This window comes from Necator americanus, chromosome IV, assembly GCF_031761385.1.
Source record: "Necator americanus strain Aroian chromosome IV, whole genome shotgun sequence".
NCBI lineage: Eukaryota > Metazoa > Nematoda > Chromadorea > Rhabditida > Ancylostomatidae > Necator > Necator americanus.
Window position 1 is genome coordinate 4,941,434 of NC_087374.1, and position 16,230 is coordinate 4,957,663.

Sequence of the window (16,230 nt, forward strand, 5' to 3'; positions counted from 1 at the left end):
GCACCTTCAGGTCCACTTCATTATGCCAGTCCCACTGGGACGGTCATACTGGCGAGTTTATAATGGAGTACAGCTCTATTGAATTTCCATATTGAGACTTGAATATGTGGTAGACAGACAAATTTCAAATTTCCAGCAGTGCTCTCCGCATGAAGACAGTGTAATAGGGTGTGACAGCAGCTAGTATCGCACCTGCGGACACAAAAGGAAGGAAATGACGGAAAAAATCTCCCGTAGACTGAAGAAAAGTTGGATAAATGGAGGAAATGTTTCTTCAAAGTCTGTAAATTACCGAAAATAACACTTCATTGACATCATTTCTATTGCTTGGGTAGTAAAATGTTTGGGAGATCCATGGAAACGCGCAACCAATTCGTTTTTCATACCTCGCTGCATCATAGAGGGTTCCTGAAAAGAATAGGTTACTTTGGAGGAAAAAAGTATTTCTATTTATTCTATTTATTGATGCTCTATTATCTGTACACCGAATCAATCCAATGCTATCCTAAACGTAGTGTAAAGAAGAAAAACGATTAAAAATAATTCAGATCGAAGAAACAGATCACAATAAATTTTGTAGATTTTCGGCTGCTGCGAAGGTTCAAATTAGTGAAGCATATATTTATATATTATATTTATATTCTTGAATATCAATTGTATTAGTTTTTCCTATATTTTAAGAACTGACTCTTTTTAATTTCCACACTTTTTATTTTAATAATTCCATACTTCCCATATACGGTTCTGTTTTTTTTCCAAAAGACCCTTATTGCATACTTCTGGAACTTACTCGTAGATGGATATCAATATGTTCCTTCTAATTTCTTACTAATTTCTGTCGTTTTATCAAAAATTGGGCATTTGATTGGGGCCTCAAAGAAACGAAAAAAAAGATTTGCTTATAAGTTCTTGTCGTGGCTTGAGAGATACACAGTTAGTCAAGTGATCCCGTCTGCCTTTAAAGGCATCACACCACGAATCTGAGGTGGTACGGATTTCAGGTGGAGTATTCGTATACGGGATAGTAGATTATGGAGAGGGGGTTGATTCCGTCCATTTCTTTCTAATTGCCGTAAGAAACGGCCCGGATGATACGGCTTCATTCGTTCTGGCGCAGTATTTTCTACAAGGAGTTCGACTGGAGCGCGCCAGCCATGTGCGGCGCCGCATCTTCCGGGCCGTTTTTTACGGCAATTAGAAAGAAATGGACGGAATCACCGTTCTCTCAAATAATATATGATCCCGTATACGAATACTCCACCGGAAATGCGTACCACACCAGATTCGTGGTGTGATGCCTTTAACTTAGTCGACCAGGCGATGGGCATCCTTCACTCTCCTACTTACAAAGTTTTTCCTACTAAGTTGATCTTGTCGTAACTTGAGACTTCTCATAAGTCTTTCATTCACCGTAGAATTTTTTTTTTCATGATACATGAGAATTGTTCATGTTGCCTTGAAAACCAGCTTCTAACCAAGTTTTAATTAACAAACATCCGGAATGTAATCTTACTGGATACTAGTAGCACAAGAACTTACTGTTTTCGGCATCGAAGATGAGTGAATGAGTGAGCACTGGTCTACGATGGTCGTTGAACTTTGAATGAACAGCGGTGATCAGTCGATTTTCTCCTTGAAAGTGAAATAAAGAGGACAAAATAAATCACAAAACGTCCATCAAAAAGCTGAAATTTTACGAATCCGTACTTGGGGAGACAAAGCATCCGAAATAGAAATGAATGCTACGGATACTTCAATTCGATAGGAGCAAACATGAACAGAAAGTTCTGTGTGTTGCTGGAGCACGAGAAGAAAAACGGAGAACTTCAAAAAAAATTAAACGTAAAGTGCACAACACTAAAGTGCTGACTTAAGGCTAACCGAAGTTCTGCCTGCGTAGCGATAACAAAAACTCCTTGTTTAGGTAACCTATTGTATTCGTAAACAATAACAATAGGTACCATGTACCCCGGCGGAAGTTATTTATGGCTAAACTTAATAGTATGACAAAAGTAGGACAAGAGAACTTACGGCTGACTTGAGCTGGATCCACGGACGGTACGTCTCCGATCACGTCAGTGGTGAAACCACTAATAATCTGTAATCCGCTTTGAACTCGTACAAAAACAGAGCACATTCCTTCTTCTGGGGATCCAGGTTTTACTTGAAGAGAAATACGCCATTTTCCAGGAGAAAGTTGTGCTGGAAATGAATTTCTCACCAAAATAAAATTATAAATAGTAAATAAAATAATAGAAATTCAAATTCAAAAGAAAAATTCAAATAGAATAATCACTAATAAATAAGATAAAGTAATAAGTAGTAAATAAAATAATTACTGCAGTAATAACAATTTGAAATATGTGGAAAAAAATGTGGGAACCCATTCACCTTCCTGGCTGACACCATTATGGTTTTCGTTATCGAACTGAAATTTCTGACAGATGAAGGTACGAGGAACGTTGCAGTCCCCGAGAGTCCTGAAAAAAAGTGTGCTAACTAATAATTACTAATAAATAAGATAAAGTAATAGCCTTATGGCAATAGTTCACTAAATTCCCATGTATTTTCCCATCCCTCAGATCAGGCGTACTACCATGTATTTTCAGTGCCTTCAGGGACAGAATCATTCCAGTATACACATGGTTGTTGTGGATTATACGGTGGTGGTACAGATCCACTATTCGCCCAGTATTGATGCGATTGGGTGAGCTAAATACGCAGATTTTAATTTTGAACCATGTTTACTCGTTCGTTGAAAAAAGATTGATGCTGGTATTACCGGAAGAGGAGAGATACGTTCGATCCGATCCCATATGTACATACTTCCGTTGTTGTATAAACCAATCCAAAAATCGAATCCATGAGCAACATCTGAATCGATTAGATTCCGAAAAGTCTTCAAAAATGCGTGCATTTAAATTTAAAATTAAATATATAAATAAAATACATATAAATAATAATTTTAAATTAAATATATATAATATAAATTTTTAAAACAAAACATGGAGGCTACTTCATATTTTAGTCTTTTTTTCGGGAAAAATTCGAAGTGTCATCCGCCGTGAAAAACACTACGACAAGTTCACCGTTCACAATATACTGGATGCCGATTTTTTTTAAATGTTCCGACTCAGACAAAGTGCTTATTTTCTTTTTTTTGTGCACCACAACCATATGTGAATGAACGGATAAATATCCAAAATCCAAATATTATTTGAAATTATTGGAATTTTTGCTTTCCTGAGAAATTGAAGAAATTGAAACCCAAAAATGAGTCTATTAGGTTTTTTTCTCATAAAATCAAGCGAAAAAACCGCAACGAACACACCTGCCAGAAATTGATGCTTTATTTCACTCATGTCATCGGCAATGTTCGCTCCAGCCTCATGGCAGTAGTCCTCAGCATCATGGAAGAATTTTGGTTGAACAACAAATTGTAGGCAATGCTGGCCAACTTTCTGCCATCCCTTATCACATTCTGTCAAATAATTATAAATTAAAATTACTCGGTCTAATCCATGCGCAAAAAAGACGAAATACAAGATGCCTTACCTTTACGAATTTCCAAGACGTCCCAACCAGAAAAAGAATCTTCTAGAAGGTTGAATCCTTCAACTGGCTTGCCTGAATTTCATGTAGGTGTACGGAAATAATGATTTCAGGATTCGCAATCACGAGCTTTTGAAACTGAGATACGAAGTCAGATTCAATTTGATTGTGCGCCGTTATTAAAAGATGTCAATTTTTTTTAGAAAGTGGTTTGTGATTTCGGAAGACGAATACATAATTTTACACCGAAATGAAAAAGACAGAAAAAAAAGAGATGAAAAAGGAGAGTTCGTTCCAAAAAACCTATAAGTTTTCTATTTAAAATTTAAAATAAATTGAATCATAACTAAATAATAATTCAAAATAAAACTAAATAAAATTTCCTACATGGTTTCTAAACATTTGGAACAAAAAACCTCAAAGTATAGCAGGATCTAAACGACATGAAGCGCGGTGCAGTTGCGTAAGCGGCTGCGCTTGAAGCGGAGCGGTGGACCATAGCGGTTAGGATCGAAGGTGGACCTATGCTAGTACCGCTCATCGCTGCAGCTCGCGACGGTCGTACGTCGATTCCAACCGCTTCGCTCCACCGCGCCGCTTCGAACGCAGCCGCTTACGCAACTGCACCGTGCGTCGTTTTGACCACAGGTATGAGGTCCCGATACGCAGTAACACCTACGGTAACCTCTTCAAGCGAAACGATGAAGTATTGATATATGAAGGTTTAAACAACCGTATCTCACCTTTCGGATCATATATGCTTATGGATTTTCGATATCCCCAGATATTCAGTTGAATAGACTGAGTGAATGAATCCACAGGGAAGAACACCTAAAAATGATTTTTAAAAATTGACTTGCTTTAAAAAACATGATGGGGAATTTAGTGAATCCTTAAATGAACAATAACAGCGTTAAACTCACATCCACTGGTTGCTTGCAATGAAAATTTTGTCGCTGATGTACGTCAGCATTTAAATGCTGCAGTGGAATTGTTTGCAACACCTAAAAAAGCTGTATAATTCCTAGTACAATTTGTAAAATTACGATTTCTAACATTAGAGTTTTCATTATTTACTATCCATCATTTATTTTATTTGCATATTAATTTTTTATTTATTTACGGGTGGAGGTGGAGCAATGGGTAAGAGGTCTGCTGCAGCCACAAGGTTCATGGTTCGAGAACGCCCCAGAGCCAACCAAACCATTCATCCCTTCGGAATAGATGAATTGGTAGCAGAGTTGTTTGGGAAGGCAAAAATACTGGCTTGATCACCGGGTGGTTCCCACAATTCATTCTATAGGCCGTCATGCGTTCTAAAAAAAACCCCTCAACTGCTATGGATAGGCGTAAAACGCGTTGACGCATCCCAAATGGATGGGACCTTTTATTTATTTTTGACAACCCCAACTATTTATTTTCCTTACCTTCCTCTGTCTACATAAGTCGGTTAGGGACTAGGTGTTGGTTGCCGCAAAAAATATTATCCATGGATGATTCCCGTTAAAAAAGGACCAGCTCCATACGTATGTCATGAACCCGGAGAGGTATGAACTGATAATTTAAAAAAAGTAGCACCACCTATCACACCACAAAATAACACTAAAAAATAATAAAATAATACCACGTGTGCTACCCCACTAGCCTCAAATTTTAAATCGTAACTCCTGAAATCTCCAAATCTTCACTTCAAACTTGGTATCGTATGACTAATTATAATGACTTCAAAAAGATTCTTTACTCGAATAAAGAGAAGCACTATAAATAAAAATTTCTACACCCATATATGTAGACAAAACCAACTTAAAACTGTGCGATTAGTAACATTTTTCTACAAAATTAAAAAGAATTGTGCGGTTAATTGTAAAATTAATAATTAATTTTTTCCCCACTTCCTATTATAACGCGGATACGTAAGGTAAAGTTACAAATGACTGAAAATGGATTGTTTCTCTGAACATCCATGTCAGTGATCTTGATCAGATGATTTTCTACTGAAATAAAATCGTCTGAAACCTTTCGCAGACGTTTTGTAATACGTCTCTCTTAACTATTTTTTCTCGTAAGAAAATAAGGAAATATTCAAGTCAGGAAAAACAATATCAAAGTACGAGTAGAGGAAAAACTCTCTCAGAACTCTTCAGCCATGGTAGCCTACTATTTTGATCACAACATTTTTCCTACAGTTAATCGCAATCCTCATTAATCAGTGTTACATATTAGCGCTCAGGATCAGATGCTATTTCTGATGAATCAAAATAGAACGTGTGTTTACAACATTTTTAGAAATATTTTTGAAGTTTTCCACACAAATTAGTCAGATAATAGAAACAATCTCTAGGATCGAAGAAGTCGCACAAAGGCTTAAAGGATTTCTATTAATCCTGGACTAATTTCATAGTGTACGAGACATTCCATTGAGAAATAAATAGAATTACTAGGCAGGAATCTGAAAAAGCTTACATTCTTAGTATTTTCCGGTTGGACTTGATAAATCCTCCCTGTAGATCTTCCGCTCAATGTGAACATAGCGTTGTAATCACCCTGAAAAAGGTAAAAACGTTCTTGCTCTGCTCTTCGAGGCACTCAGTCCACATCTTTGAAAATATCTCGGAAAAGAATATCTCATTCTAGAAACTGGCTAACTACCGTAATCCGACATGGAAGTACTAGTTCTGTGTGGTTAAATAGTCTTAGTATGTAGTCAAAAATCTATTTCAAAATTTTCCGAGTAGTCGGTGACAGAACTATGTGTCATTTGTACAATTTTTGATGGGCTAAAATTGCCAGAAATTTCTCGGAGAAATGAAAAACTCCCGAAGCGTTTAGCGGATTTCGTCGACTCTCTTGTCGTATTTCTTTTTTTCTTTCCTTTTTTCTATAAATATAATTTTTTTCGCTCTAAATTATGTGATGTGCCGTTCATTGTAATGAAGTTCTTTGAATTCAATTCATTTGACTCCATTTTTCTTTTTTTTCTTCAATTTTCGAAAAAATATTCCTTTTTTCGAAAAGGTTTTAAAAAGAAGGATATAAACGAAGGAGCGATCTACATTGGGCCGAACACAAAACAGTTAACTCGCTCAATGTGGCACTTTGAGAATGATTTGGAGAATTAAGCACTGGCGAGGATTTTCACTTCTATTATAGATAATCCAGTGCTTAAAACTAAATTCCGTTCTGCAATTTTAAGAAAGATAAAAAAAGTATGAGGATACGTACCTTAGATGCATTGCAGGCAAATCCATTCGGTTGAAAATTTGGAGTGTAAGAGAGAAAACCGTTCACCGCGGTACGAAGGGATCTCAACGTGTTGCGGACGTTTTTAACATCCTCCGCATCAGCCTGCTCTTCCGGTGATGTCTGTGTTAAAGCGAAATAATTATTAAGTCGATCTTAAAGACGAATTTCAAATTTTCCCGCACCAGCTTCAGGAAATTCACATGAAGAAGTAAAAGTATCTTACGGATTTCGACGGGGAGTACTATAGTCTCCGCCTTCCATGAGCACATTTTAACAAATACAAAAATTATTTGACTATTTCCTGTATCCTCGCATTATAAATGAGTCCGTCCAACCCCGGACTCTCAGATTTCTTGTAGTGCTCGCTTTGCTTGCTTGTGGTGATCAAAAAAATGTTGAAATAGAAGCACTTTCTGTGAATTTTCACTACAAAAATTAGATTTTTTGTAGTAACGGTAACACTTTTTTCTTTTCTTTTAAACAAAAGGGCAGTTGAAAAACTTCATAATGTTTTCGATGGAAGTGTTAGGAGAATATTTTGAAAAATTACCAATTTTTTTTTATTATTCCTCCTCTTGTTATTCTTTTATTGTTCTTTACACCTTCAATACCGCTATTATTTGAAGACAACCGAAGTATTAAACGAAGTTCATCTAGTCTTTTCTCCAACAGCTAGCATAAAATGATGTGCTAACTCAAAATGACACGAACCTCATCATTATGTAGATGAAGAAAACGATCCTAGGTCAAATCATGCAAACTGGTAGCTATAATAGGTTCAAAACAACATGAAGCAGTGCAGTTACGTAAGAGGCTGGCGTCGGAATGGGACGGTGGAGAGTAGCGGTTAGGACCGAGGAAGGACCCTCTCAGGCAGTATTCTTCGCTTCAATTCGCGGTGGTCCCACCTCGGTCCCATTCGCTTTCTTCATTGCGCCGCTTCAAACGCAACCGTTTACGCAACTACATACTGCTTGATGTCGTTTTGGCTTTACTATACTTATTAAGCAGTCTGTTTCCGTATGTTGCACTTCTCAAAGAAGGTTTTGGCAAGGATGATGACGGTACAGAGGAATAAACATAGGGAGAAGGCGAATATAAAAGTGAAACCAACAAATCCAGTCGCTAAAGCCATGAAACACATCTTAACGTTTCAATCGTCTCTTGAGAAACTCGTTTGGAACTATTTTCCAATTTCTATTCGCGCATCTCACCGCTTTCTGACATCCGCGCACCAATTCGACGTTGTGGGACTCGTCCCAGCGCATCCCATAGATTTCTGGTGCAATTGCACCAATTAGACACCTTTTTCACACCATGTTTCTATTTTCAAGCGCCATTGTCCTAATCTGACGGAGCGTAGGACCCGTCTCCGGGCAAAACTTCAAGTCAGAATTAAATCCTCTTCACAACATTAATGTTATCGTGACACGGACAGACAGACAGACAGACGGAGAGAAAGACAGACAGACGGACAGAGGTATAGACAGGCAGGCAGATGGACATATAGTCGGGTCAAAACGACATGAAACACGGACAGTTGCGCAAGCGGCTGCGCTTGAAGCGGTGTGGTGGAGGTAGCGACTGGAACCGAGGTGGGACCGTGGCGAACTGCAACGGTGCGGTAGCGAGAATCCTTACACGGTCCCAACCGCTACGCTCCACCGCAGCCGCTTACGCAACTGTACGTGCTTCGTGTCCCTTTGACCCAACTATACATCCAAAGACAGACCCAAACAGAGAGATTAAGGCCGTAAGACTACACATCATAGTAGAGAGCAAAACTCTAAATATGAACTTACTTGGAAGATCTCTATAATCGAACCCTTTGTTATATTCGATTGCATAACGGATTCTAATGCCTGCCATAGCTGAAACAAGGTATATATCATTTATGTTGTTGTGTAGATATTAGATTATTAATAGTATTGGACTGTATCAGATAGATTGACTTTGATTTAGATTTAGATTTAGATTTTTTAGAGAAAGAAAGAAAAAAGGAACAAATAACAATAGAGAGTAATACTGAAAAATAAGAAATAATAATAATAGTAATATAGAAGTTGCATACATAAGTTTGCACGTAACCTATTGAATCAAATATTTGAGTTTAGTTTTTTTTTTTGGGAGCGTAGCGAACAGAGAGAAGTCTGACAAAATATTCAAAAAATTTCGTTTCTCAAAAATAATGCAGAAAAAATGTATACTATGTAAGTGGGAGTAGTGCAGCGCACCGTCCAAAATCATTCTACTTTCTACGCTTCGTGAAAAATATAAAAACAAATGACATTGAAGTTTTTGACACCCAATGAACCGCTGCTCAGTAGGATACTGTAGTGACTTTCATGAGCTGAACAAAAGGTTGTTAATTGATTTTATCGACGTTAACGTTTCGGCAAATCGAAAAATTTCACTCTCTTGATCGACCAGTCAGCGATCACTACTAGGCTTCTCGATTAGGTATAGTTGGGGGCCCAGTCAACCCACTCTTATTTCTGGATGTGAATAAGTCGACGCCCTAGAATCTAAGCACTAGTCTTAGAGGATCTAAGACATGTAGATTAAAACCAATGGAAAACCAATGGAAAAAAGGATGACAAAGCTTCTACGAATAAGAACGCGTTTGAGTGCCTCTTCTCTCCTCCACCAACCACGCTTTATCCGGCTTCACTATTCTGAGGCTCTGAAGAAGGCGATTAGTCGAAACGTTACCCAATAGAAACCCAATAGAATCAATTACCAACCCCGTATACAACTCATAAAAAATCAATAGAACGTGAAAACACGATGAATAGAACTTCTGAATTATTTCCTAGAAGTACTCATTTATTTTATGTATTATCTATCTCACTTACCTTAACACGACACCCCCTGTCAGTTAGGTTCTTGCTAGCCAACTCATGTAACGCTTTGATAACTCGATGAGGATCGGTGCTCGGGGAAACAGCTACTATCTCAGATCCTTAATATTCATGGTGACCTTTTGGGAATAAGTAATCTCGTGTCTCGATACAGCAAGAATACGAACATACCCGTAGAGTTGTAAGTAACCAAGTGGAATTTGTTGATCCATAAATGATTCTGCGACTGGATATCTCTAATCGTATCCGCGAATTGCATACTAAGAGAAGACAGCTGGAAATATTACTTCTTTGTCTTCTCTGACTTCCTTTTGATTTTAGATTTATTATTAATTTTTATTTATTTACTTATTTATTTATTTTTATTTATTTTTAATTTTTTTGACTTGGAAATTACGCTTGATTTGCTGGTATATTTAGACTATATTTAGTTATTCATTTATTTAGAAATACCTGAGTATGTGCTTGATATGTAGTCTCAACCACAAATATCATATCGACTGCGATAAGCAAAAACTCCGGCGAAACCCCTCCTCCACCTTGGCATTTTGCTGGAAGTGTACTTCGTTCAAATTTAAGCTTATCAGACTCAAAGCAGCTAGCCTCAAAAAACGTACGCGTCTCGCAAAAATCTCCTGTCCACCCAGATAAACATTTGCACTGATTTGCAATTGGAGTGCCTCCGTTATAGCATACCTGAAATTGAATTACCTTGAGATATTTTTAGGATCTATGAAAGTTCTCGTGGATTCCAGTTGAGGGCTTCTTTGTCTAGGATTTTAAACACCACGTACGTGTACTACCGAAACGCAAGCAAGACCGAATAATTTGGTTTATTTGTTCATTCGACGAAATCGTTCACTGTGAAATATGAGGATTTTTATGTAAAAGCAGCGCATCACGAAATTGACCTAGTACGGAAATCCCAAGGAAACCGTAGAGGTGGAGTTGTAGATTACGAAAAACAGCGTGGCTCCGCTCAATTCTCCCTAGTCGCCCTAAAAAACGGCGTGGGAACCGCTTTATTTCCTACGTAGTACGTTAGAACGCGCATCTATGTACACGCTGCGATTCTCCCAGCAGCTTAATCATTGAATCAACTTGAATACGCTGATGAGAAGACATCACTGATCTTCGACTGCACGCTCGTGAACACGGCGCGTACATAGAGGTGACGCGTTGCGATCGATTTCGTAGGGAAACTCGCTGTTTTTCACGCACGCCGTTTTCTACGATGAGTAGATGAAATCGAGCGGAGTCACGGTTTGTCTTGCGTGATCTACAACCCTATGAGCTTTACGAATTTCCCGCGGTTTCCGTACCACGTCAATTTTGTGATACGCAGCCTTAAAATGAAGGCAAAGAATGGTACTTACAATCTTCTCGCAAAGGTTTCCAATAAAGCCTCGTGGACAAAAACATGTTGTGTTCATCAAGCTGACGACTCCACCATTTTGACACTTTGGTGCTTCTTCCGCTAGCACGATCCCTAAAAGACATAATCTCTTCTGACACTAGTTACCAATGGAACATATCTAACAACAGTACGGGTTTAGCCCTCATTAAGGATAAAGGATAAAATGTCTGCCGTTAATTATTTGTTCTGTGCATAGTCGCAAACAAATTTCCTATATATAGTCGCCGGTGGTTTCCTTCGATCTGAAACCCGTGACGCCGTCTTTTTTTTTTCACATGGCTAGGACAGGTGCAAGTAATGTGCAAAGCATGGGAGGTACTTACGATGTTGTGAGTCGTGGAGGAACCAGGGCAGATAAAAGACTACGGGTCATTCTGAACACCTCAGCTATTGCATTATTATTGCAATCTTAAAGTTATTTGCGGGAATTATGGAATCAACTACCTCTTTTAGTAGCATAAGTGAGCGTTGAAATTGCACACGACACAGCCACGAAGAAGCCCAGGTCTAGTCTCATACCTAAAAATGTGTAATGATCTTGGAGGCAATAGTCAGAACAAGATTCAATTAGAAAATGAGTGAGAATTTAAAAAAAAAACGGCTTTTAGGAATTGCTTGTCACACAGCTTCTCTGCTTTCATAAACAGGAATATGACTGGAGACTTATTATGAAAAATGAAATAGCTGCAGCCGATACCCTTCCCCTTGAATACACTTTTAATCTCGATTGATCATCGCGTCACGGATTCTTTAAAGGCAGCACTCCCAGGAAGAGTGATGGATTTTTCAAAAAGAAATTTCTGTCTGTGTCCACTGTGTGTGACTTATAACTGCTATGAACGTCACTGCATTGCATCTGAATGCGCAACTACCAATAATTTTATTTATTGAAAACACCTGCAGATGTCCCATAAAACAAAAAAAAACAAGATGGAACAGAGTTCACTAGAATTTTGCCTGAATTTTACACAACAAAACTGGCCCTTCAAAGCATGAGGAGTGCTGGTTTAGCTGGTCATTCTCCTGCTACAGAAGGTGAGAAATCCTCACGCAAGATCCTTTTCCCAAACCCAGAACGCTACAGTATGTAGACAAACGGATATCAGGGTTTGGAACCGACCGCATCCAATCCGTTTACATCAACTTAACCTCGAACGAAGGAATCCGTCAGGGACCCCGGGGGAACGGGTGGGGGACTTCAAGCGCAAAGGCTCACTAACTTTTCTATTTGTTTCAAACTTCAGTTAGTACAACAATAAAGACCAAAGTTGGATCCGCAATAGGATACTTCATGATAAGTCCAAACCAATGCAATCAGCTAATAATTGATTTTACTTTCGTATTCACCTATTTTGCCTATTTTCCACAATATAATATTTTCAATTAATTTTTAAAACTCCGAAAACAGATCTGCTTTCTTTCAAATACGAAAAGAATCTATTTAGCACCTGGAAACGAAGGCATTCACGTAAATAAAACGTCTTAGTGCAAACAGCTAAAAACAAAAATGCAGATAATGTCATTTCAGGGAGTTAAATGAATCGAAAAAAAGCGCTGAAGAAACATCACTGTTCGTCGCGTAAAAGATAAGAAAGTGGTGGTTACTCGCTCGAATACTTTATTATTTTCCAATAACCCTACGTTAGTCCACGCCGTCAGTTCACACACAGCTTCTCCCTACGGCAGTAGATCACAGCTGAAGAGGCATCACTGAGCAAATTGGGCGAGAGCACGAACAAACCTTTAGACACGAAGTGCTAGAGTAGTAGCGGGTTTTTCTGGATTCCGGCTTAATTTCGATTGTTTAAAAATAAAAAAAAAGTTTCAAAAAAGAATAAAATTTGCTACGGAACCAGTAAGACAGAAAAACCCATTAATTTCAAACTGTGAGCGCCATTTTCAGCCTATCGGTGGGAGAAGTATTGTTATAAATTCTGGCTGTCTTCTTCTTTACTCATCCTTAAGAAGAAAGGCACAGTGACGGAGCACACGCCACTATACCTTTTGAGTTTAGCGCTAAAATTCGTTCAAAATTAAAAGATAGCCACTTTTTGAGTATTCTGGTGCTATAGAACAACAAACGTGTGGTCAGGGCCGAATACGTTCAACCAGATGACCCCAATGCGCGCTCAACTGGAGAACTTTGCAAAAGGAAGAGAAAATATGTGTTAAACAGAAAAGAAACGTGCGGCTGGGCTTAGATCACGTTATTCGAGGCGAGTATTCCAAAATCCAGAAAGTTCTACACTTCGTGTGATGGAGAGTGCGAATCAAAAGAAGAGGCGAGAACACGGCAGATAACCGGGACGAATCTGTTTGCTGTGATGCGACGTGCTCGCATCCGCTGTTCATTATCAGTCCTTTTTTTCTTGTTAAGGACATATTTATTATCCATAGTGTGTCACACTTTTATTTATCAGTGACAAATATCGTAAACCTAGAAGAGGTTATGCATCCCTGACAGGGGAATTTCCTTCGAAATCGTTAGTCGAGGTACGCAGATCTATCTAATGATGTGGAGCAGCAGCTTATTACTACCAACGAAAATCGTTGGGAATGGCTAGCCAAGATTGTATCCGCGTTGTTACTGTTACACAGGGGTATAGTAGGGTCAACGTACGCTACAGTCACGTAGGCGTAAGTACGGTGCAGTCATGTAGGCGGCTGCGCTCGAAGCGCTGCGATGATGTATAGCGGTTAGGATCGAGAAAGAACGTATACTAACACCTCCCATCGCTGCAGTTCGCAATGGTCCCACCGCAATTCCAACCATTTCGCCCACCGCGTCGCTTGGAGCGCAGCGCTTACGCAACTGTACCGTGATTTATGTCGTTTTGACCCGACTATAACACAGTTTCGTTCGTCATTAACATGCAGAGTTGAAACCGCTTTTACTTCTACGTATTTCTTACCAGTTCAGAAAACTGATTAGTTTGGGAAAAAGATTCAGCAACGTGTTGCTGTGAGTATTGTGGAAAGCTCATGGAAAATAGAGGGTTTAGGTTGTAGAATGCGAACATGAGTGCGGCCCCGCTCAGCTTCCTTCAATCGCCGCGAAAAACGGCGTGGGAACAGTACTTGTCTCTATGAGTTTAACTAGAACCTAGAACGCGCCACTCTTGCGCATGTTCCGGTTCCTTCAGCACCACATGTTGGTTTTACATGAATAAGCTGCTTAGGAGATGAGATCTCTTTTTTTTCGAGCGATCGCAAGTGGATGCGGCGCGTACAGAGAGGTGATGGTTCCAACCTACATCGTAGGAACAAACTCCGCTCTCCATACCGCTTTTTTAGAACGATTTAGGGAAACTGAGCAAAGCCACGCTCTTATTCGTAATCTATTATACGCCGCGAACTCTTCCGCGAGGTTACAACACTACGTCAGATTCGTGTCACGCATCCTTTAAAGGCATCACCCCACGAACCCGAGGTGGTACGGATTTCAGGTGGAGTATTCGTATACAGGATAGTAGATTATGGAGAGGGGGTGATTCCGTCCATTTTTTTCTAATTGCAGTAAAAAAAACCGGCCTGGAAATGCGGCGCGTGCACAAAGCTAGCGCGCTCCAATCGAACTCGTTGTAGAAAGTAGCGCGCGGGAACGCTCGAAGCAGTATCTTCCGAGACGTTTCTTACGGGAATCAGGAAGAAATGGACGGAATCACCCCTCTACATAGTCTACTATCCCGTATATGAATACTCCACCTGGAATCCGTACTTCAGATTCGTGGGTTGATGCCTTTAAACACCTATATTCCTTTGATACCGTCACAGTTTGAAAACATTATTCCAGGTATGGGTTCTTCTCTTGTTCCCCCAACAGTTAACGCAGAATCTGCAAACATGATACGTCTTCATCGTACTGATAAAGACAAGGTTCTACGTCAGATCACGCGAACTGTTGGCTACTATTCAAAGAGCCGTTTGCATGTTTCCACTTCATGAAAAAAAAAAGATGTTACCAACCTGAGACTAACGTGCAGGGAAATTGAAACGTGGAGGAGTACAAAGTGACGAAGCGCGACACTTGCAAATTTCACAACTCTGAAAACGTTTCATTCACTCTTTGCCAAATCCATGTGAAGTTATGGTGGGATAATACCGAAAAACAAAAAAATATAAAAAAAAAAAACAAAGCACATAAATAAAAAAAAAAAAAAACAAAAACAAAAAAAAAAAAAAAAAAAAAAAAATAAAAAAAAAATAAAAAAAAAATAAAAAAAAAAAAAAAAAAAAAAACAAAAAAAAAAAATAAAATATAAAAAAATAAAAAAAAAAAAAAAATAAAAGATGCCCCATTCACGCTCAACGGAACGAACATATCCGAATGCACCAGCTACGTCTATCTGGGTCGGAATAACATGATGAACGACCTGGCCCCGAGCTGGGCAGGAGGAGAAGAGCGGCTGGGGAGCGTACAAGAGCATCGAGGACGTAGTGAAGAGACAAGAACACCCGGCTCCGTGCTCACCTCTTAAACCACCGTACTTCTGCTTTGACCTATGCCTCAAAACCTGGGCACTTCGCAAGCAGGAAAAAACGCGGTGAGCGTCATTGAACGCGCAATTGAGAGAGTGATGCTAGGAGTATCCGTTCAAGCAAGTGAGAGACGGATTCGAAGTTCTCTCTACGTCAGCGATCGAAGATCAGACGTCGCCGCGTTTGCCAAGGAAATAAAATAAGGTGGCCGGACACGTATGCGCTTTAACGACAACCGTTGACCGAGCCGTGAGCACTGGTTCCGCGATATTAAGCGCAATACAGAAGACCGCCACCCGATGGTCAGATTTCTTCACGAAGTCCTAATTACGATGCTTGTGTACGCGAAGGGAACCCGGCTACACGCACCGGACTGGAGTTACTGCCGCCCGTGACGGGGTGGTGTGGGTCATACCGCACCGCGACACACCTATTACAAGCCATTGGACCCCTTCTACATCATATTACCGGTATAACAGCGCCGGCGTAACAATTTCACCTGGGACTCTCCGCTACCCGTTTTATCGCTTTGCAACGCAGCACACCCATCTAACACCGTTGGGACCTCCTGCATTCTGGAAATTGGTTTCACAAACACATACATACACACGTGACAGAATAAGCCCGTTATTATATAGCATTATATCATATAATTCTCCAGCTATCACCATAACGACC

At 39.5% G+C, this 16,230-nt stretch overlaps 1 protein-coding gene across 1 annotated transcript in view; it reads right to left on the reverse strand.

Moving 5' to 3' along the window:
• Nucleotides 1-16,126, reverse strand: part of RB195_000404 (uncharacterized protein) — a gene marked incomplete at both ends in the record, with an annotated part of 31,812 nt that extends 15,686 nt beyond the window's left edge. Inside the window, 5 exons of the mRNA XM_064196732.1 lie at nt 2,392-2,480; nt 2,597-2,712; nt 6,016-6,096; nt 11,033-11,145; nt 16,069-16,126. Of these exons, the coding sequence (XP_064052613.1) occupies nt 2,392-2,480; nt 2,597-2,712; nt 6,016-6,096; nt 11,033-11,145; nt 16,069-16,126 (457 nt within the window). The remainder of the gene's footprint in view (nt 1-2,391; nt 2,481-2,596; nt 2,713-6,015; nt 6,097-11,032; nt 11,146-16,068) is intronic.
• Nucleotides 16,127-16,230: the final 104 nt, after the last annotated feature.